The sequence below is a fragment of the Delphinapterus leucas genome, chromosome 17, assembly GCF_059928025.1.
Source record: "Delphinapterus leucas isolate spDelLeu-1000000601 "Yukka" chromosome 17, BTC_Dleu_Yukka2, whole genome shotgun sequence".
NCBI lineage: Eukaryota > Metazoa > Chordata > Mammalia > Artiodactyla > Monodontidae > Delphinapterus > Delphinapterus leucas.
In genome coordinates this window covers 18,417,033-18,440,968 of record NC_143145.1, presented here as the reverse complement: position 1 = coordinate 18,440,968, position 23,936 = coordinate 18,417,033, and the positions used below count along the sequence as shown (strand labels likewise).

Here is a 23,936-nt window from a genome sequence, read left to right as displayed (position 1 = left end):
CATAAGGTTTTGGTCCTAATTCATGTTAAGATACTTTGGACTTTTCATAATAACCCCAAAGTCTTCTGCAGACATGAAGTGATGTTTTTTTTTTTTAGAAGAGCTTTTCAGAAATAAGCTTCATGACTGATAATTGCTTTTAGAACACATTAGATTATTGTTAACCTACCCCTTTCACATCTGATTTCAGTTCTGTGGCAAGATATGTATATGCTTGCATTATCTTTTTCATGGTAGGATGGGTAGGTGGAGGTGAGAAAAATGTCTAAAACCTCACTAAATTATCATTTGTAAGTTTTCAGTTCTTTTTTAATTTTGGTGATGTTTAGAAGATTTTCAGCTATTTCATTAGTTTATATATATATATAAAACATATATAATGATATGGTAGAATTGGTATATTTAAAAATTTTTTAACTACAACATAAAGAATTTTAAGTGGAATCATATAAAGTCAAGTACAGTTTTCAATAGGAAAAACTAAAATTTTCTTTTTGGTTATTTGCTCAACTACCTTGTTTCTATGAAAACAATTTTTAATGCACAAAACGTTCATTGGCAATATTTACATAACATTTTCTTATTATTTTAACAACAAGTACTCTATTATCAAATAGTCCTGCAGGGAGAAAAATGATTGTTATAATTATGGTTTCCCCATGGCACTATTAATCAAACCTTGGTTATAGTTCCCTTAGAAAATTGATGTAGTAAAGGAAATATGATTTTGGCCTTAAAATGCTTAGCTATATAATAACTTAAAATTTTGACTTGCAGCCTCAAAATTTTGACTTGCAGCAGTGTATCAGAGTATTTATTTGATGAAATGGCCTTTAAAGGAACAGTCTGAAGATAATGTTAGCCTGTTTTATCACCTCTGAAGTACCCAATGTGCTACATTTTGAAATTTAAAATTTCTTTTTTTGTTTATTCAACATTAGTTCTACTTTATGCATTGTATTAGATATTAGGGCTCCAATGATGGATTGTACAGATGAAGACTCTGCCCTCATGGAACTTACATTTTGGTAGGAAAAATAGAAAATAAGAGCTATGAAGAAAATAAGCAGGCTGAGATAGGGTAGTAGGGTGGAGGGTGTACTTTAAACAGGCTAATAAGATCGTACATCTCTACAGAAATTTGCACACAGAAGTTTTGTGAAGTGGTATAGTTAAAAAAAAAAAACAGAAAAAGAAAAAGCACTAAGAATAAAAACAAACAACTCTGTTCATATTTTAACCCAAGTAGCTAAATAGTTCACTATGTAACCCTATCCAGGAAATGAGAATGTCATTTATCATTAATCATCTCACCTATATTATCAAATAAGGGAGGGAGGGAATATGATATAGTAGAAAGTCTCAAGTAAAAGAACATGTACTTTAGAAAACTTTGATTTAAGTCCTAGCTCTGCCACTCACTGGCTTATAGCTTTTTAAATTGTGAGCTGGAAATAATAATTCCTGTTTTGCCTATTTCAAAAAGTTGTAATGAAAACCAAGTTGGAATATATTTTATAAACTGTACAGTATGGTACAAATGATGGTTGCTATCTAATTCTTGTCTTTGAAGTTTATGTGGCCCAAATGATAGACACACTTAAGTGAAACATTTTCCTGAAATTTATAAAGCACTAGATATCCTCTAGATATTTTGAAGTTATGATGAAATTTTTAGGAATTAGTTTTATAGGTAATGTTTCAAGTCAAATTCAGACATACACCTGTAATTTAACTTGGGTATAAAATAATTCTTAACCCATCTAGATATTGAAGATAGGCAACTCTAATCCTAGAAGAAAGCTAAACTATTGATATCTATTAATATAGTATTTTCAATTGTTTTATTTTAAATTTGTTGTATTAGATTGTCATTTTTATTGCTTCTCGGACAATGACTGAAATATTGGACTACACTTTATCAGTCGGGGACAAATAAATAGAACTTTAAATATATGTTCCAACTTTAATTCAGCAAAGGGATAACTTTTAGAAACATACATTATGTAATTTGGCTAAATCTCTAAATGTGAAGCAGTTCACTGTCCTTTTACACTGTGTCATAGTTAGTCTTTTACATTTTTGAAAAAAAAAATTGAATTCCACGGTCATTCCTTGAAATAATCCCAGTGCTTTATAACATGGTTTTCATTTATTTATTCAACTTTTCTCTTTTTTTTTGGACTGCCTGCCAGTTGCTTGTTGCAACTGGAGAGAATACTGGAGAGAATAAAGTGGACAAGTTCCCTCCTTGGGAAGCTGTCAAAGTGCTTAAATTCTAGTGCTTTATGTGATCCTAAGTCAACTTTTGAGCTTAAAAAAGATGTTTGATTAGCCTCAGAATAAAAATAAAAGGCTTTTAGAGGAAAACTTATTTTATTAGATTAGAAAAGGCAAGATAGGGTTGTTAGGGAATCATGATGTCTATTAATCACATGGACAGGGAATATTTTTATTAAAGAGGAGAATTTATAAGGCTAAAAACATGATTGCCATAGTGCCTGCTTGTTTGGGGGTTTGCCTGCTGAAAAGATTGAATCAAAGTTTTGAAACTTGGGTTTGAAATGTTATTTGGCTGTTAAATTTTGGAATAGAATGTTAACATAAAAGGATCATCCTCAAGTCTCTCAAAGTATATCTAATGATTAGTGTATGAGTGAGCACAAGTTATCAGAATCCAAGTTTGTTGTGATTGTAGTGTAAACTATTGACATAAATTTATTTTGTAGGGAATTATAGCTTATGGGATTTAGAAAAGTTTATTTTCATATTTGTAGCAAATGTTTAATCAAAAATAGGCTGTCTCAGAAATGTGGTCACTTCCTTTGCTGATGGGTCAGGACACATTTATGTCAGGCTATAAATTATGCAATGAACTGCATTTAGTATCTTTACATTGTTAAGCTGTAACTATAATTATAACAGTTTTATAATTGTTAAGCTATAATTGGGCCCTGATCTGGCATACTCACATTACAGCTTTGTCACCCTTTGGGCCAGACAGTTTTGTTATGCATTTTGGTCTAAGAAGTCTTAAGCAAGAAGGAAGGACTAGGACTTAGTGTTTAGGAAATTAAATATATATCTTTTATAGTTAATGATTATTTTCCATTCCTAAATATTTTTATTTTTAATGTCTAATGCTTGACTATGTAAAATACATTTGACTTAAAAAGGTTATGGCTATAATAATCAAGAAAAATAAACATATTTAATTTTACCTTCCTTGTTTTACTCTCGATAGACTTATTTTCATATTCGTTAGTTAGGAATACGTAAGTAAAAATAATAAATAGCAACTAAAAGTATTAATTAACTTTGTGTCACATATCTCATGTAACCCTTCTATCTACATAGGACAGTTAAAAGTGATTTTGCATTAGATTTGAGAGTGATAGCAAATGCCTTGCCTAAATTTCCCCAAAAGTAAAAAAAAAACAAACAAAAAAATGTATTTATTGGGATGTGCTGATTTTGTAGCTTACATTTCTAAAATAACAGGCAAAATACAGCTTTCAAGGTTGCAGTTTGTTTTATTCAGTGCTTAATCAAACTGAGAATTTACCTAAATATATTATGGTGGGTTTGGGGGGACAAATATTTAACAAACATCTGTGTGCCCAGCACTGGGAATACAAAGATGAATAAGTTGAGTTTGCTCATCAATCAGTTAGAAGCTGCTGTATGTTTTCTGGCATATGATTCATGGTTTCTCTAAATTTTATACCTACTAGCATTAAATCTCTGATATCTAGCAACAAAAGTTTTGAAATTGCCTTTAGATTCTAATTTTGAAGCCAGACCAATAATCCATCCAGTCAAAAGTTTATAAAATTATAACTCGGTATGACAAAATCTTTTGAGGATAGAATTCGTGACCTCTCATTGATCTGCAGATATACGAAGAAATTATACCCACAACCTAAACTTAAACATTGTGAATACGGTTTTCAGAGATACATGACTCAGTGGAAGTAAAACGGATACCTGTAACTTTGAATCCTTTCTCTGTTTTCTGGCTTTTTTTTTTTTTTTTTTTGGTAGAGGTAGGGCAGTGTTCTTGTGTTTTTCTTTTTTTAGTTTTTATAGTGGAATTCTTGGGAAAGAATGTGACTAAATACGTGTTATGTAGGTGAAATATGAGTGGAAAATTGTCAGATGACGCTATTTTAGAGTTGATTTCATTGTGCAGTCACTAAAAATCTGTTCTGTTTTATCCAGGTTGGTGCTCTTTTTGTATTGCCATGTACCATTAGTAGCATACTTACTCCTCCTCCCAGCCAGCTCAGTTCAAGAAAATGGAAGGAATATATAGCTAGAAAGCCTAAGACAGTCAGTGGTAAGTAGTAAATTTTTAAGTTTTAATGGTGCCACATAAATAATGTATTTATCAACTTTGAAATGGAGATAACATTTCTTTATGAGAAAATATATTATTACTACTGATTAAGAGGACCTGTATCATTTTGTTTTTCTTATCTAACAACCTACTGCAACAGAAAGTATATACAACGTTATTCATTCATAAAATATCAGTGTTCTAAAGGCAGAAATTTTGGTTAATTAGATAGTTAATTATATTAAACATGGGCTTCTTAGAGACATTTCAGGAATAAAATTTATGGAAATAGATTAATTTATTATATGGTATATTAAAAAAACAAACTTGTGATTACAATTTTCTGTAGAATTTATTTAACAGCTTTTTATATGCTATGCAGTATTCTAAGTACTTTAGAAATCTTGATTCATTTAATTTTTATAATAACGTTATAAACTTAAAATAACCTTATAAACATTTAACAGATGAGGAAATTGGGACTTGGAGAAGTTACAGAGCTATTAACTGGCAGAAACAGGATGTGAACCAAGATTCTGCCAATTAATAGCTCTAACATCTCCAAGGATTTGAACCCAGGCACTCTGCTCTTAACCCCTGCACTGTGTTGCCTCTCTAATAATCTATTACATTCAAGATGTCATTAATTTCTATTATAAAATCAGATTATTTAAATCCAATCTCTAATACTTCATTAAGTAATTGCAGGTCAAAATGTTAGTTACTTGTCCAAAGTCACATAGCTAAAGTGTGTTCCTTCGTACTTTGTTTCAGTGTTTTCTGTTTTAATTGGATGATGATTTGTTTAGTTTAATTCTGAGCTTATACTTAGTTTTTGTGACCCGTGATATTATGGGACTAAGAACTGGAATTGAAACGTATCTACCCAGATTGTAATCTCTAGAAGTACTCTAGAACCTTAGAATTCTGAGGAATACAATTTTAAAATCAGCGGTTTACACAGTACTTTATAGGAAATAGGTGAGATACTAAAATTCATTTTAGCAAGTGTTGAATTTGAAATGTAGATAATATCTATGTGGAAATCTAAAGTTAGTGTTTGAAGTTTAGATGTATATCTCTAGAGAGTGGTCAGGGCAGGAGATTTAGATTTTTAGTTTACCAGCTCTTTTGTTTATCTGTTTTACAGCAAATCACCCTAAAACTAAGTGGCTTAAAAGAACAAACACTTTATTTGCTCATACTTCTGTGTTTGAGCTAGGTTCAGCTGGGCAGTTCTTCTGCCAGTCTTACCAGTGGTCACTGATATGTGGCTGTGCTGAACTTGTGGATTGTTTGGAGGATGGGCTCAGATGGGATGCAGGGACAGCTGTCTTTCTCTCTCCATGTAGTCTCAAGGCCTTTTCCTTGCCGCGTGCTTCTTTCTTGTAATCTCTGGAGCAGGTTAGCTGGAATTTTTTACTTGGCTACTCAAGATTCCAAAATGAAGAAAAATTGAGGTGACAAGGACTTTTTAAGGCTTATTCCCAAAACTGGCCAAGTGTCACTTCTGCTGTATTTTTATTTAAAGCTACTCACAAGAATGGGCCAGATTCAAGAGGGAGGTGACTATACAAGGGTCTGAATACTGGGAAGCCCCCAGTGTAAAAGTGCACCGCGGGTGTATAAAGGTGATAGTGGAAACAGGAGTGGTTGGGAAAAAAATACATAGACAATATGGCTAAAGAAGAAAGCCAAGGATAGGACCTTTAGAAATACCTGAATTTAAGGTAAAGTGGAGGAAAAGTTAGAAAATGGGTTTAGTAAATGGTAGTTGGAAGACCCTAAAGAGTTATAATCATTAACATCAATATCAAAATACCATTTATTGCATAATATAGAGTATTGTGCAAAGTGTGGGAAATAAAGGGAAGTCAAACTGGGTTCTTACACTTGAGGAATTAGAGGCATGGTCCTTTTCTTTGTAAAGTTTATAGTCAAGTGAAGAAGGCACTTTGAAAAATCATTATAAATCTCTTTATCCATCAGGGTGAAAGTGAAGTGGAGGATACTTTCAGAGTGTATGACTTAACGTGGCCTTAAGAATTCAGGAAGGCTTCCTGGAGGAAGAGACATAGTTAATGTAGTTTATTGCACCGCACTAATTCGTGAAGAAGTGTGGCTTTAACCCTTCTCAGCTCACAGGGAATAAGTGTATACCTGGTGATTTTGGCAGATGCTAAAACAAAATCAGAAATAGACTTACTGGGTGGCAGTAGAGTCAGTTTCACTATACTACGTGAAATCACAGGATAATATCCATTTCTCAATATTACATAGGTTTACAACTTATTAACATGAATAGTAACATCTCTTAACTAAACTTGAGTGTATTCTGGACAACCCTTTATTTATTTTTCCTCTTGTAACTTTTTCTAAGATATTTATTGATTTAGAATTTACTCTTAGTTTTTTTTTTTTTCATGACTTTCATTGCAACTTTAAGAAAATACCTTATCATGAGGCTTGATTTGATTTTTTTTAATTATCACCTCTTAAAATTTGGGGATTAGTATTAGTAACTTCTGAATAATAATTAGACATATATCACATGACCATCTTCGAAGCCAAGTTGTTGATTAGGCTATATCATTAAGGGCTGATTAAGCTGACACTTTACAATCTTTTTTTTTTTTTTATCTCAGAAGTAGAAACAATCAAATTGAACAGTTGATTATTAAGTTCTATTTTACCCATAACCCTTTGTGTAGGGGAAATTATTTATCCCATTGACAGAACTTCTTTTGTAAAGAGTAGTCACGTTTTAGCTAGTGTAAGTTTTGATGCCTCTTACATGGGAAAACGTCTTATCCCATTCACAGTGCCACTACTAATAGCCTCTCTCACTACAAAGTAAGGTATTGACTATCAGCCTCCTAAAGCAAAACTCTGTTTCCCCATAACCTACTGCATCATGCCCAACTGTTCTTTGCTGTCGCCTTCCTTGTCCCCTATCCTCCAGACTAAACTTTGTACTGTTTCCTAAAACGATTCCCTGGTTTTACACCTTTATGATGTTGTTATTCATGCATTCAGTCGGTCACGTTTCTATTCACGCTTTGTAGATACTATGAATCAGGTATGGTACTGCAATCTGGGGGTTGCTGGCGAGCAAGACAGACTTGGCTCATCCTCTTCTAGAATTTATCCTGTAACATAGAAAAGAGGCACTGAGGAGGGGCTGAAACAATCCCTAAGAGATATTACGTAAATAAAACAAGGTGTGCAAACGTTATTATGCTACCTTTTGTGGTACAGATAACAGCTCAGATGTGTGAAGTAAGCATTTATATGTTTGTATATGCATGAAATACTCAGTTTTTCAACAGATATTTTTATTGAGCACCTACAGTATACTAGGCACTGTTTTACATGCTGGACCAGCAGTAAATTGAACAAAGAACTTGCTCTTGGGGAGCTTACATGTTAGTGGAGGTAACAGGTTTAGTTCTTGCCCCAGATAGGCATATGGCTGGGTCTCTCAGTTTCGGAAAACCTTTACTCCAAAGTCATTTTCTCATTCAGGACCTAATTTTTGCCATCCCATCTAAAATTGCAAATGGACTCTCTTCCTGACATCATCTCCATCTTCCCAGCTCTATTTTTTCTCCTTAGTGCTGATTACCATCTAATATACTAAATGTGTGTCCGTTTCTCTCACTAGAAGTGAGAAGAGACAAAGTGAAGTTTTTTTACTTTTATTCATTGCTTTATTCTCAGTGCCTGGAACAGTGCCTGACACTTAATAGATACTCAAAAATATTTGTAAAATAGTAAGTGAAATATGTAGTGTATTTCTAGTTAGTAATAACCGCTGTCTGGGAAAGTAAAGAAAGACTGAATGGACTGCAATGTGAACCAAAATTTGTGCTCCAGTTCTTATCAGTTGCTTAAGTTTAATGTATCACCCCTTGATGAAATAAAGGGATGTATCAATATATTATACATAGGACATGTGTATTAGTTTGAACCTCTCTTTGTATATCAAAAATTGTTAAAATATCAGCAATTCATATGGTTTGGCCTAAAATAGAAGAACAATGCCCAATTTTAAAGAATGATTTTTAAAAGTGTTTTGCAGTGAAATACCCAGAAAGTATTATGGTACTGGGAAAAGCGTAAAAGAACTATATGAACAAATGCAATTAACTAAACCTTATTACATTTCTGAAGAAAGGCTTCTATATTTAAAACTATATTGAAAAGCCAGTTGTATAATGAAAAGAGCCTGGCTCACCGTACGTTCACAGAGATGTTTTATGAAATCGTCAAAAAATTGGATGTTGATCATTGCCTAATTTTATATAACAAATGAAAAAGCTAAGGTACAGAGAAATCAACAAATTTGTCTAAGGTCATAGGGTGAGATCAGAATTTCCACTCAAGTCTTTCTACCGGTCATCCATGATCATTTCATAATCCTGAGTTCTACTGTTGCCTCATTTTTTTAAAAATTGGAATTCTTTTGAAAGGAAACATTTTAAAGGTATTCGGCAAAAAAAATTATTAGCAAGGACTAATGAAGCATTTTGAATTGAGGAAGCAAGTGCCTTCTTCATACTCAAGTCAGTGTGATCGAAGTGTTTCAAAATAGTGAGCTGAAACTAAGGTTAAAATGACTCAGTGTAACTGATTTATAAATAATTTTGATCTTGAGAAAAGGTAAAGGACTTAGATAAAGATTTTGAAAGAGATTTCAGTGGCAGAGTCAAAGTATTCTTTCAGTCAGCAAATATTTATATTTATCGTGTGCCCGTCGTGTTCAGGGCATTATTCTAGGTGCTAGGAATTCAGTAGTGAAAACAATCAGCCAACTTTACTGTATTAACTTTTATTAAACACACCACTCAACAACATACTGGTTCTCTTCACGCACATATGGAACATTCTTCAGGATAGACCATATATCTGTCAGGCTATTAAACGAGGCTCAGTAAATTTAAAAGAATAGATATAATACACAGTATGTTCTCCAGTCACAGTGGAATTAAATTAGAAATAAACAACAGAAAGAAATCTGAGAACTACTTTAAATACTTGGAAACTAAATTTTAAACACACTTCTAAATAGCACATAGGTGAAATTAAAAACATAGTTTTAACTGAATGAAAATAGAAACATATCAAATTTATGGAAAGCAGCTAATACAGTACTAAGAGTATTCTAAATGCTTATCTTAGAATGGAAGAAAGATCTAAAATCAGTAATTTAAACATCAACCTCAAGAAGCTAGAAGACTAAATCCAAGTGAAGTAGAAGGAAGGAAATTCGACCAGACACCAATGAATAAAATACTGAGGACTATATCTAACAAGAAGTGCAAAACCTGTACACTGACAACTACAAAACATTGCTGAGAGTAGCTGAAGAAGATATAAGTAAATGGAGAAATATACTGTGTTCATAGATTAGAAAACTCAGTATTATTAAGATGGTCCTTCTCTCCAAACTGACCTATAGATTCAATCTAATCTCTAACAAAATTCAGGAGGACTTTTCATAGAAATTGACAAACGGATACTAGATTTACATGAAATTGCAAAGGATCTAGAATGGCCAAAACAATTTTGAAAAGGAAGAACAACTTTTGAGAACTTACACTGCCTGATTCACAACTTGCTATGAAGCCATAGTAATTAAGACAGTGTGGTGTTGGAGAATACACATATATCAGTGGAACAGAATAGAGAAAGATGCCAATGGGAAAAGGATAGTCCTTTTAACACAGTACTGGAATAATTGGATGTCGTATGTAAAAACTCAAAAATTACATATATATGTATATAAAATATGTAATTTTTAGACTTTTATCTTACATAAAAATTAACTCAAAATGAGTCATATACCCAAATGTAAGCACTAAAACTACAAAACCTCTATTAAAAAACATATATACCAAAAGGATGATCTGTAAAAAGAAAAAATAAATCTATAAATTCACCAAAACTTAAAAATACCTCCATTTTGAAATCTAAAGAAAAAAATGGTTTTGATGAACCTAGGGTCAGGACAGGAACAAAGACACAGACGTAGAGAATGGACTTGAGGACATGGGGAGGGGGAAGTGTAAGATGGGATGAAGTGAGAGAGTTGCATTGACATACATGCACTACCAAATGTAAAATAGGTAGCTAGTGGGAAGCAGCTGCATAGCACAGGGAGATCAGCTCGGTGCTTTGTGACCACCTAGAGGGGTGGGATAGGGAGGGTGGGAGGGAGAGGCAAGAGGGAGGCGTTATGGGAATATATGTATACGTATAGCTGATTCACTTTGTTATACAGCAGAAACTAACACACCATTGTAAAGCAATTATACTCCAATAAAGATGTTAAAAAAAATCTCCTTTTTGAAGAACTATTAAGAAAAATCTTTTAAAGGCTACTAAGAGAAAATAGTTTCAATCATATGTCTTACAATGGACAGGTATATAAAAAAAATTCTTACAACTCAGTAGTAAGGAGAAATTGCAATTAATAAGTGGGTAAGAGACTTGAATACACATTTCTCTAAAGATACATGAAGAGCTAAAAAAGCACATGAAAGATACCCAACATCATTAATCTTTTGGGAAATGAAAATGAAAACCACAATGTGATTCTATAATAACTGTCTAGAATGGATATTATTATTATTATTACTATTTTTTGCTGTACGCGGGCCTCTCACTGTTGTGGCCTCTCCCGTTGCAGAGCACAGGCTCTGGACACGCAGGCTCAGCGGCCATGGCTCACGGGCCCACCGCTCCGCGGCATGTGGGATCTTCCCGGACCGGGGCACGAACCCTGCATTGGCAGGCAGACTCTCAACCACTGTGCCACCAGGGAAGCCCTAGAATGGATATTATTAAAAACAGTGACTATCATATTTTGATGAGGATGGAGAGAAACTGCAAGTCTCACACGTTGGTGGGGATGTAAAACGGTACAGCTACTATGGAAAACAGTCGGGCCGTTAAACTTACACTTAACTCTGCAGCTCAGTTCTTCCATTCCTAGGTATTTATCCAGGAGAAATGAGAGCGTATGTTCACACATGCTTGCAAGCAGCTGTTTATAAAAGCAATATTCATAATAACTAAGAATTGGAAACTATGCAGATATCCGTCAACTGGTGAACAGATGAACATGGTTTGTTTCGTCCATATAATGGAATCCTTCTCAGCAGTAAAAAGACATGAAAAGTTTTGAGTATACCAATATTACTAAGTTGATAAAATCAGGCTTAGAAGACTAGTACATGATTTTACTTATATGAAATTTCTAAAAAAGGCAGAAGGACCAGAAAGCAGATCAATAGATGCCTGAGGCCATGAGCAGGAAAGGAGATTGACTACAAAGAGATAGTGGAAGCTTTCGAGACTGAATTATAATCATGGATAAACAATTGTATAATTTCCTTAAACTAATCAAACTTAGACTCTGACATGTGTATGTAAATTATACCTCATTAAAACTTTTTTTTTTCTTTTTGGCAAAAATCACCTGAAGGCTCTTAGACCTAAATGCAGAGTTTTGTTTCTATCCTAGTTCAGTAATTCTTAATACCAGCTCACATTAGAATAACCTTGGCAGTTATCAAAAAAGAAAAAGTCAAGCTGGGCCCTACCTGAAAACAATTAAATGCACATCTCTGGGGCGGATCAGGGCATCAGTAGTTTGTAAAAGCACCCAAGTGTTTCAAATGTGCATCCAGTATTGAGACCCTCTGCACTAGGCGTGCTCTCTTCAACTCTAGGCTGGAGAGCCACTGTTTCTGGAAGTCCTTCAGATACTTTGAGGCAGAAAAAGGTTTAAGGATAACTACTTTAGACCTTTAATTCCTTGCCTAGAAAATGAGGATAATGTACTTGTTTAGTATATCTTGCAAACTTGTTAGACACTATTGGTAATGAAGGTAAACACTTTGTAAACTCTGCAATAGCTTTTTGTTATTCTGTCCTATCTCAAATCCTTTCTATGTCTGTGGAACAATAAAGGATCATTGTTGTTCATGATGGTGAGTAAGATCTTGAAATGTCTTCTGAATAACTTCTTTATTCACTGTAGCTTTCATATTGTGTATTTTACTGTGTTTCAACTAAGAGGAACTGTCTACAGTTTATGATCCTAATGTTATTTAATTGGTTGAAATAGTCATAGTGGAATCTATAAATCCTTCTACATTTTTGGAATCTTCTCAGTAGGAGGCTTCCAACACCTATTCCACAATACTATTATTTCTTAAACCATGTTAGATTCTTTCTAAAATTGAGCCCCAGGGCATTTTCTTGGAGAGTCTCAGTGGCAGTTTACGATTTATTTTTAAATTTACGATAAATTGTTCAAATCTTAGTCTGATGAATAAGGTGGGGGATCAAGCTAGGCAATACGTTTTTTGGAATTGCTTTATCAATGTAAAGTAATTAACATTTTTTTCTTGTGATTCCCTAGCTGACCTAAGGACCATTTCAAAAGTTTAGTCTAGAATTTACAGTGATGTAACTGTTGGAAAGTGTATAGCTTCCTAAAATGCCTACACTGAAGGCTAGATTTTATTTTATTGTTTAATTTTTGGCATAATTATCAAAATAATTGGGTATATTATATAGTTGCTTCTTAAGAAATATATATAATACTCATCAACAATTTAGACTATTCACTTACCCAGAATATCCTGTTCCCCTAATCATCCTGGGATATTTTTCATTTTATAATATGGAATATTATTTCCTCTGTACATTAATATGATTTTGTTTTTATATTGTTGAACTGTTTATTTTTTTGACATCTTTATTGGTGTATAATTGCTTTACAATGTTGTGTTAGTTTCTGCTGTATAACAAAGTGAATCAGCTATACATATACATATATCCCCATATCCCTTCCCTCTTGCACCTCCCTCCCACCCTCCCTATCTCACCCCTCTAGGTGGTCACAAAGCACCGAGCTGATATCCCTGTGCTATGCAGCTGCTTCCCACTAGCTATCTATTTTACATTTGGTAGAGTATATACGTCAGTGCTACTCTCTCACTTTGTCCCAGCTTACCCCTCTCCCTCCCCATGTCCTCACATCCATTCTCTGCATCTGTGTCTTTATTCCTGTCCTGCCCCTAGGTTCATCAGAACCATTTGTTTTAATTCCATATATTTGCATTAGCATATGGTATTTGTTTTTCTCTTTCTGACTTACTTCACTCTGTATGACAGACTCCATGTCCATCCACCTCACTACAAATAACTCAATTTTGTTTCTTTTTATGGCTGAGCAATATTCCGTTGTATATATGTGGCACATCTTCTTTATCCATTCATCTGCTGGTGGACACTTAGGTTGCTTCCATGTCCTGGCTATTGTAAATAGTGCTGCAATGAACATTGTGGTACATGTCTCTTTTTGGATTATGGTTTTCTCAGGGTATATGCCCAGCAATGGTATTTTCTGGGTCGTATGGTAGTTCTATTTTTAGTTTTTTAAGGAACCTCCATACTGTTCTCCATAGTGGCTGTATTAATTTACATTCCCACCAACAGTGCAAGAAAAGAAAGGGTGTTACTGGCTTTTAAGAACCACTGAGAAACTTACTGATATAAAATATGACTTGATTTTTATTATACTAGAATTTTGTTTGCTAATGAAACTAATAGTGGTACATCTCTTCATTATAGTTTATATGTTATTCGTAAAATTTGATACAACTAAAGGACACTTGGAATTTCTGCTTCTCCCATTTTACCTATATAGTAGATCCAAAGTGGATGTTTTTTTAGTGGGAGAGGGGGCATGCAAGCCAATCAATCTCTTATAAGTTGATAGTGTAAAAATAACAGATGAAAATAGAAATGTTTTGTTGTAATCATTTTCCCTTATTTCTTTAGGAAGAACTATGGGAATTGAATAACTATGCTAATTGTAAATCTGTTAGTCTCTGTGGTATTTACATAAAAGTTATCTGATAAGTCTTCAATTAACACCTGCCAAATCTGGAGCAAAGTTTTTTAAATGACTGCATGGTCATTATGGTTAGGGGAGTTCTTTAAAAGAAACATTTTTCTCTTGAGGAAAATAAGATTGTTGTAACTACAGGCTTCAGTGATTAAAGTGCTTTACAGTACCTTCATTGGGTGACAGGATTTAAAATAAATGTGGAAAGAATGTCATGGATTGAAGAGGCATATAACTTGAATTGGCAAGGTGCTAAATTGGTAAATGAATTAAGGTCACTATAACTCTTGGCAAACCTTAGTTTCAAATACAACTGGTAACAGTGTTGTTCCTTTCTGATAACCTTTATTTAAATTCCTTTTCTAAGACTGATGTTTAAGAACAGGATTACTGTCTCTCTTGCTAGCTAATTGCAAAAAAATTTTTTGTACTTCATGGTTTTTTGGGGAGATAGTCTTTAACCCACAGTATGTTCATATCTGTGAAATAAACTTGTAATAAAGTTACAGATTTTTTTCCTAGCATATATATATGTACACACACATACTATATATATACTGTATATAAACACACACATATATATTATGTATATATCTCAAAATGCTAAGAACTCTTTTTGTGAGCAGAACCTTACATTCCTAAAATCATTATAAATTTAAAAACCTCAGCTTTATTGAGTTATAATTCACACACCATACAATTGAACCATTTAAAATACAATTGCATGGTTTTTAGTCTATTACAGGATGGATTATGAGTGTGCAACCATCACCACAATCAATTTGAGGACATTTTCTTCTCCCCAGAAAGCAGCCCCACGCCCATTAGCAGTTACTCCTGATTCCCATCACCTGCTTCTCTTCCCAGCCCATAGGCAGCACTAATCTATTTCTGTCTGTGTAGATTGCCTGGACACTTGATCTAAGCGTAGTCATACGGTATGTCGTCTTTCATGACTGCCTTCTTTCAAGGATAGCATAATGTTTTCAAGGTTCATCCATGCTGTAGTATAGTACTTCATGTCTTTCTATTGCTGAATAATATTTCAGTCATTTGGATATATCACATTTTATTTATTGACACATCAGTTGAAGTGTTTGACAGTTTGGGGCTATTATAAATAATGCTGCTATAAATACTTGTGTATATATTTTTGTGTGAACATATGCTTAAAATTATTTTGGATATAAACCTAGGAATGGGATTTTTGGATTGTATATTAACTATGTGTTAAACTTTTTGAAGAATTGCCTAAATGTTTTCTAAAGTGGCAGTACCATTTTATATTCCCAGCAGCAATTTACGAGGGTTCCAGTTTCTGTACATCCTCATCAACACCTGTTATTGTCTGTATTTTTGATTATAGTCATCCAAGGGATGTGAAGTGGTATCCCTGTGGTCTGGATTTACGTGACCGTATTGGCCAATGATGTTAAGAATCTTTCCACTCTTTCCACATGCTTATTGGCCATTTGTATATTCTATGGAGGAATGCCTATTCAGATTCTTTACCCACTTTTTGAGTTATTTGTCTCTTTGTTATGAGTTGTAGGAGTTATTTATATATTCTAGATACAAATCCCTTATAAAATACGTGATTTACAAAAATTTTCCCTTATTTCATGGGTTGACTTTTTTTTTAATTGGTACTATTGAGCAATTAGAATACTTTAGGCAGTGATCTAAGCACTTTCCATGCAGCGTCTCACATTTAATCCTAACAGCAGCCTTGTCATATGGATACTTTTTTTTAAATTAATAAACTTTATTTTTTTAGAGCAGTTTTAGGTGCACAGCAAAACTGAGTGGAAAGCACAGAGAATTTCCATATAGCCCATGTCCCCACCCACATATAACCTCCCCCCTTATCAACATCACACATCAGAGTGGTACATTTGTTACAATTGATGAGCCTACATTGACACATTTATCACCCAAAGTCCATAGTGGATTGTCTTTCCATTCTCTTGATGATGTGCTTTGAAGGACAAAGATGCTTAATTTTCATGAAATCCAATTTTCTATTTCTTTTTTTTTGTTGTTGTTGCTTGTACTTTGGGTCTCATATTTAATAGATGATTGCCTAATCTAGGGTCATGAAGACTTATGCCTTTGTCTGTTTTCTTCCAAGAATTTTAAAGTTTTACCTCTTACATTTACATCTATGATCCATTTTGAATTATTTTTTTTTACATATTTGGAGGTAGGGGGTAAGGGTCCAACTTCATTCTTTTGCATATGTATGTCCAGTTATTCCAAGACCATTTTTGAAAAGACTGTTCTTTCTCCATCAAATTGTCTTGGCACCTTTATTGAAAACCATTTGACTGTAAATGTGAGGGCATATTTCTGGACTCTCAGTTCTATTAATCTGTATATCTGTCCTTATACCAGTGCCTCCCTGTCTTGATTACTGTAGCTTTATAGTAAGTTCCCACACTGAGAAGTATGAATCCTTTTTCACTTTGCCCTTACTACACGCTGACATTCTTCTCATTTCCTTTACATTCTTCCTCATTTCACATTTTCTTCTCAGTCCTCCCAGAATGATCATATAGTAATTTTAGATTAATGTTCATTGTTTTAATTATTATGATGATCTAATCACTATTCACAGTTGAGCCATGTACTATATTTTATTTTTCTTTCCTGTACAATAGTTTGTTTTACCTAGAGTTAATGATTTTTTAAAAAAATTCAATCACAAAGCCTTCCCCTAGTTGTGAAATTCCTTTCAGTACATTAAAGCATATTAACCATCCTATCAATCATGTATATGTAAGAAATCTCTTCTGGATCTTTATGACCTGCCTAATCTAGACTGGTTGGTTTTACTTTCCAGATTTGTTCCATAGCTTTTGGATCTAAGACTCTTTTCATCATAGAAATTTTGTTTGCTTTCTTTGTTGGTTCCTGGGATCCTTTAATCTTCCTTTTTTTTTCATTTTCCCATTTTGGTGGAGCACATTCTCTAAAATCATCCTGAGAAAAGGTGCATAGGAGGGAAGGTGCATAGGAGGGAAATTTTTGAGACCCTCTATGCCTAGAAAAGTTTTTATTCTACCGTCTCATTTTAATATAGCATTCTAGGTTGGAGAATATTTTTCCAGTGGAATTTTGAAGGCATTGTTCCCATTGTTCCCAGTTGTCCCATTGTTTTCCAGCTTTTAGTGAGGCTACTTAGAAGTCTTGTGCCATTCTCATTTTTCATTTTTTAAATAAGAAACCTAAGTTTTCTCTTGTATTTTGTAGAATATACTTGTTCTTCTTAGTCTTCTGAATTTTCATGATGATGCACCTTGGTGGGTCTATTTTTATTTTTGGTGTGTCTATTTTATTCTAGCATGCCTGGAAGCTTTTTTTTTTATTGGGAAAAAATTATTATTATTATTATTTTTGGCTGTGCTGCACAGCTTGCAGAAGCTTAGTTCCCTGACCAGGGATTGAACCCTGGCCCCCAGCAGTGAAAGTGCTGAGTCCTAACCACTGGACTGCCAGGGTATTCCCAGGAAAAATGTTCTTATCATTATTTTATTGATAATTTCCTTCCCTCCATTTTTTTATGTTCTCTCTTCTAATATTCCTGTTTGAATGTTGTTCCTCATGGTTTGTGTGTGTCTCTCTTCCTATTTTCCATTTCTTTGACTTTTTACTCTACTTTCTGATAGATTCACTGAACTTTATATGCTAACCTTTTAGTTGAAATATATATTTCTGCTTTCTTAATTTCCATGAGCTCTTTCTTATTTAATGTTCTTTTCTTACAATTTCCTGTTCTTATTTAACGGATGCAATATAGTCTCTTCTCTGAGGATTTTAGTGCCTGATTTGTCTGTTGTTTGCTTTTGTTTTATGATTTCTTTTTACTGTATATTCTTTGCCTCCCTACAAGTCACTTTGTTTCTGTTTGCTTGCTTTGTCATATGGTTTTCATACTAGAGACTTTCCCTGATGTCCCATAATGTTTGGCTGCCTGTTCATATTTAAGAGGGGGTATGAGAAAGCTGATTGGAAAATCTGAGTGCATGTTTGGGCTTGTTGACTTTGATCTTCATTTTAGGGTGATCTCACTGAGATATTAGGCAATCCCAAGGTTGGAATTCTTTGGTCCTTCCCCTAGTACTGACCGTATTTCTAAAAGAAATAGGTGAAGAAAGGTAAAGGGCCTCAATATTCACTATACAAGCATTCACTTAATGCAGTGATATTCAACTCCAACCCTAAGCTCTGTCTTATATCTCCCAGGCCAGAGGCATTTTGTTTTACCTTCTTCAGAGAATAACCACTAGTCTTCTGGGCTGGGGAGAGGACAATCTTTTGCCTGAATAGAATAAGAAGAGGTCAGGAGCCAAACTGCTTCTCAGGTAGACTTTCAACCTCCTTTCCTATTTCACCTTCATTTTGTTTGCAGTGCCATCCCAGAGTCTCTTGTCAGGGGCTATAGTATAAATTTTGCTGCTTCCAAGCTTTCCCTATTGTTTTTCTCAGCTTCCTTAACAATTGAGAGTCTGAGGTCTGTTACCAATTGTTCATCTGCTTTCCTGCTTTCAAGGTTTAGTTGCTATTGTCTCTTCTCTTAGACATTGGTTCTTGTAGTTTTATGCTATTTTTAAATTTATTCTCATTTCATGGAATTTCAGGAGATAATGAAAATAAATGCTTATGTCCAATTCACCATCTTCAACAAAAGGGATTCTACTTCTATTTTTAGTCTCAAAGGCTTCACAGTTTTTCCTCAACCTTCACTGTAACCCTCACTTGATTTGTTTTTAAAATGCACTGGACTGTCTTAACTGACCTTCACATTACTGGCAAGCCAGATTAATGAATGCTCTCCAATCCTCCTGTAAAATGCATTATGGATGCACACTGCAGGGACCAAAAAGCTACCCTTAAGTATATCTGTACACTTCTGCTCCCACCAGTTGAGCTGTGTGTGCTTGCAGGCGTCAGTTTATTCCACTTTAAAGAAAGAGAAGCTGGAAATAGTAGTTGATACGTTAGGGGTGTGGATATATAGGAAAGACATAATGGAGTGCTAATGAGCCACATCAAAAGTTAATGAATGAGTACACATAGTTTTAATTTAAAGTAAAACATATATGTAAATTTTACTTTACATTAATGTAAAGTAAAACGTATATGCTTTGTGAGTATCATTTTTGTTATGATTCTCTGCTTTAACAGCTTCCTTAGTTAAATGAACAACTACTGCCCCCAATGTATTGGGTAACACCTTGTTTTGAAATAACATAGACATGTCATTATATCCTATGGATCAAATGTATGATTCTGCCATGTTGCCTGCTGAATTTTCGCATACTTAACAAAATAATTGTTTTTGTTTAGTTCCAGATGTTGAAGTGAAAGGAGAGAGTTCTAGCTATTATCTCTTGTTACAAGGTAATGGCAATAGAAAGTGTAAAGCCACATTGATTCACTCAGCCAACCAAATCAATGGCTCATTTGCACTCAGTTTAATTCATGGAAAGATGAAAGCAAAGACAGAAGAGACCAAACTGAGTAAGTGTTAACTTTAGGTGGAAAACAAAACATTTTTACATTTCTTTGTGTACATACTTAACTTTTAATGAACTTATTGTCTCCAAACTCCATTTCACTTTCAGTAAATTTACTTTTATTTTAAATATTTTATAACATATTTGGACAGTTTAGAGTGCAGAGAATTAATCCCTCATACATTATACTTAGTAAAATTTAGTAGGCCAGCCTTCAATTCCAAATAGGAAAATTTTTAGTGTTTTCCACTTTAAACAAGTATTATTTTTCTAGAATTTATTTCTTATTTTCACTTACTTTCTCTCAAGCGTCTCGTTCTATTTTATTGCCCATCTTTTTATTTTTCTCTCCAAGCTCCATGCTTTGGTTACCTATCACTGTATGATGAACTACCCCAAATGCAGCTTAATAATGATGATTTACTATAATGTCTCATAGTCCTGTAGGTTGACTGGGCTCAGCTGGATGTTTCTGTTTTGAAAATCCACATATGACTGCAGTCACACACAGCTGGGGCTTCAATCATTTTGAAGACTTAACAGGGCTTGGTGTGTAAGATGGCTCTTTACCCGCATGTGTGGTGCCTGGGTTAGGATGGCTGGAACAGATGCGAGCCTACTTCCTCTTCACGTGTCCTGTCCTCCTGGCCAACATGGGCTTCCTCACAACATCATGATCTCTGGGGAGTCTGATTCCTTCTATGGTTGCTAACTGCTCTTAGAGCAGTTGTTCTAAGAAGCTATAAGGCTTCCTGTGACCTAGCCATTCATTGTCACTTTTACTACACCTTATTAGTTACGTGAGGCCAACCTAGATTCACTGTGGAAGGACTGCGTGGCGAGTGAGTGGCAGGAAGTGTGATTCACTGGGAGGCCATCTTTGGAGACCAGCTCCCGTACTCTGTCTGTGTTCTGTGTAAGAGTTTCAATAGCCAAGCAGGTAGAAGAAAAGGTGGTGGAAGGAATTCTATTCTGCTACCTAAATTCTCTCAATTTAAGAAGCAGGTCAAAGTTTAATATGCAAAATAATTTAGTACACTTATTTTCTGCTGCTCAATTATTATTATTTACTTTGAAATATGCAAGGTCAAGAAAGATGAATAATTGACTTTTAATTATGTTATAACGCATTTCTTGAGGACTGAGTATTAATTTTTGTTACAAATCATCTTTAATACTGACTTTTTTCTGTTTTTCAGGCTTTCCTCTTGACCTCTTGTCACTTCCAAATTTCTCTGGGGAGCAACTTATACAGAGAGAGAAACAGTTAGCTAATGTTCAGGCTTTGGCTTTGAAAGAATGTCTGAGTAAGTAATGATTGGTGCATTTGATTCTGGTGTAGGAATATTGACTTGTTCAGACCTAAGGCATTGTTATTTTGTCACTTTTTCTTATACACTTTGTCTTTTAGATATGATATTCATTTGTAGAACTATTTATTTATTTGTTACACTGAGTCTTAGTTGCGGCTTGCCGGCTCCTTAGTTGTGGCACATGGATTCCTTAGTTGCAGCACACAGGCTCCTTAGTTGCAGCATGCAGGCTCCTTAGTTGTGGCATGTGGACTCTTAGTTGCAGCATGCATGCGGGAATCTAGTTGCCTGGCCAGGGATCGAACCTGGGCCCCCTGCATTGGGAGTGTGGAGTCTTAACCACTGCACCACCAGGGAAGTCCCTGTAGAGCTGTTCTTGATAGAGGTGAGGTAGGATAGAAAAGGTCTGTAACTTTTTTCCCACCAGATTCAGTATATTGCTATTGTACATTGCTTTTAACATTTATAATAATATTTGTCCAGGAAAATTTTGTTTCTCATTATTTTTAACTGTATGCTAGAAAAGACAACTAAGTTTTATTATTCTGGTTAATGTAGTAATTTTTACAAAATTTCTCTTTATATCTTTTTGGCTGTACTGGAGGATAGAGACTGCAAATAGAAGAAAATACAAATCTAGAGAAATTAATATGTTAACGTGAGCATCGATTCTTAGACTTTAATCATAACTAAGCACATTTCACATACTGAGTGAAGTTGGCATTATGGATTTTTCTTTATTCAAGAAATTGACACTTTTTTAAGGGTCGTTATTTAAGGTTTTTCCTCTATTACTTAAATGTTAACTTGGTTATCAGTCTTAACATTGTTTTTTATAAATAATCATTCATTAGTACCTAATCTGGACTTATTTTAAGCTAATTGATATAGAATTTCTAAGAAACTAATTCAGATTGTGAGACCTCACAATTAGTTGCATATAGAAAAAATGATTATTAAGTAGATACATTATAAAATGAAAAATATCACTCTTTTCTTTTTCTTTTTTTTTTTTTTTTTTGGTGGTACGTGGGCCTCTCACTGTTGTGGCCTCTCCCGTTGCGGAGCACAGGCTCCGAAGGCGCAGGCCCAGTGGCCATGGCTCACGGGCCCAGCCGCTCTGCGGCATGTGGGATTTTCCCAGACCAGGGCACGAACCCACATCCCCTGCATCGGCAGGCGGACTCTCAACCACTGCGCCACCAGGGAAGCCCCACTCTTTTCTTTAAAAGCATTTAAAAATTCAGTATTTTGTTTTATTCAATGGAAAATAATTTTAGAATACTTGGTCTTGATTATTCATATAAGAATTATCTACTTTTTCAATTGTACAAAGGTAATTGTGTAGTCTTAAACTCCTTGAACCACTTTTTTTTAACTATGAAAATGATATTAGCTCGAGGAAAATATAATTAGGAAAGGCAAATTAGTTTCAATAAAAGGTACTACATATTAACCCAAGGGAAAAAAAGTAAAAATAAAGTTACCATATGATCCAGCAATCTGACTCTTGAGCATGTATCTGGAAAAGGTGGAAACTGAAGGAGGAGAGGGAGGTCCAAGAGGGAGGGGATATAGGTATACATACAGCTGATTCACTTCATTGAACAGCAGAAACTAACACAACACTGTAAAGCTATTTTACTAGAATAAGAAAAAAAAAAAGATACATGTACCCCAGCGTTCATAGCAGCACAATTTACAATAGCTAAGACATGGAAGCAACCTAAATGTCCATCAGCAGATGAATGGATAAAGAGGATGTGGAATATTACTCAACAATAAAAAAGAATTAAGTAACGCCATTTGCAGCAACATGGATGGACTAGAGATTATCACACTAAGTGAAGTAAGTCAGACAGGGAAAGATAAATACCATATGATATCACTTACATGTGGAATCTAAAAGAATGATACAAGTGAACTTATTTCCAAAACAGAAAGACTCACTGACATAGAAAACAAATGTACAGTTACCAAAGAAGACCGTGGGGTGGGAGGTGGGGGCGGTTGGGGGTGGATAAGTTAGGAATGTGGGTTAGCAAATATAGACTATGCTATATAAAACAGGTAAGCAACAAGGCCTTGCTGTAGAGCACAGGGAGCTATATTCAGTACCTTGTAATAACCTGTAATGGAAAAGAATCTGAAAAAGAAAATATATATATATATATATATATATGTATATATATGAATCACTTTGCTGTACATCTGAAACTAACACAACAGTGTTAATCAACTGTACTTCAATTAAAAAGAAAAAAAAAGGAAAAAAATGCTGAAATACTAGTATTTTTGTGGATGAAACTCCTTTATTTCTAACATCTGCTAGCTTAGTGTTATTCACTTCTTGACTTTGTTCTAGCCCTGCTAAACCCCCTTTAGGCTTTGATTCTTTGCCATAAGCCTCTGGCAGCTCTTTAAACTAAGTTCCTTCAACATCTCCCCTCTCTTTCATCTTCACCTCTCTTCCTTACCCTTCCAACCAGAAAAACTGTGAGAGTGGAAGAATGGGCAGCTCTTTGAAGCTGGTGTATCTCTCCTTTGGGTAAGAGGAGTTAAGCCCAGTAAGGCCATCCCTCCTGCTTGGTTGGGAAGGGAAATATAATTATAATTAGGTTGTTGCCTAGTAGTTGCCTACAGGTGTGATTGGAAGCTCTGCTGGTGGGGGGGTGGGGTGGGGGAAGAAAGTGCTAAATAAATGCTGAAAATGTAGAAGTTACCAGCATCTGAGCTGTAACACAGGCAGCAGCTGTAAGGATGCCACAGCACTGGGCAAGGGCAAGAAGGGGGCCTGAAGTTGAAGGAAGCCTCAGAGCTAGTAGCTGCTGGAGACATCA

The 23,936-nt window shown here is 34.6% G+C and overlaps 1 protein-coding gene across 7 annotated transcripts in view; it reads left to right on the top strand.

The window, feature by feature from the left end:
- The window catches only part of MTBP (MDM2 binding protein), a 128,875-nt gene that overhangs the window by 14,337 nt on the left and 90,602 nt on the right, over positions 1 to 23,936 (top strand). For 6 of the 7 annotated variants that reach the window (XM_089898768.1, XM_089898770.1, XM_089898766.1 and 3 more), the window contains exons 11-13: positions 4,222 to 4,339; positions 19,614 to 19,787; positions 20,983 to 21,090. In XM_089898768.1, coding sequence (XP_089754894.1) covers positions 4,222 to 4,339; positions 19,614 to 19,787; positions 20,983 to 21,090 — 400 coding nt within the window. The remainder of the gene's footprint in view (positions 1 to 4,221; positions 4,340 to 19,613; positions 19,788 to 20,982; positions 21,091 to 23,936) is intronic. The other variant, XM_089898769.1, reaches the window with a different exon arrangement.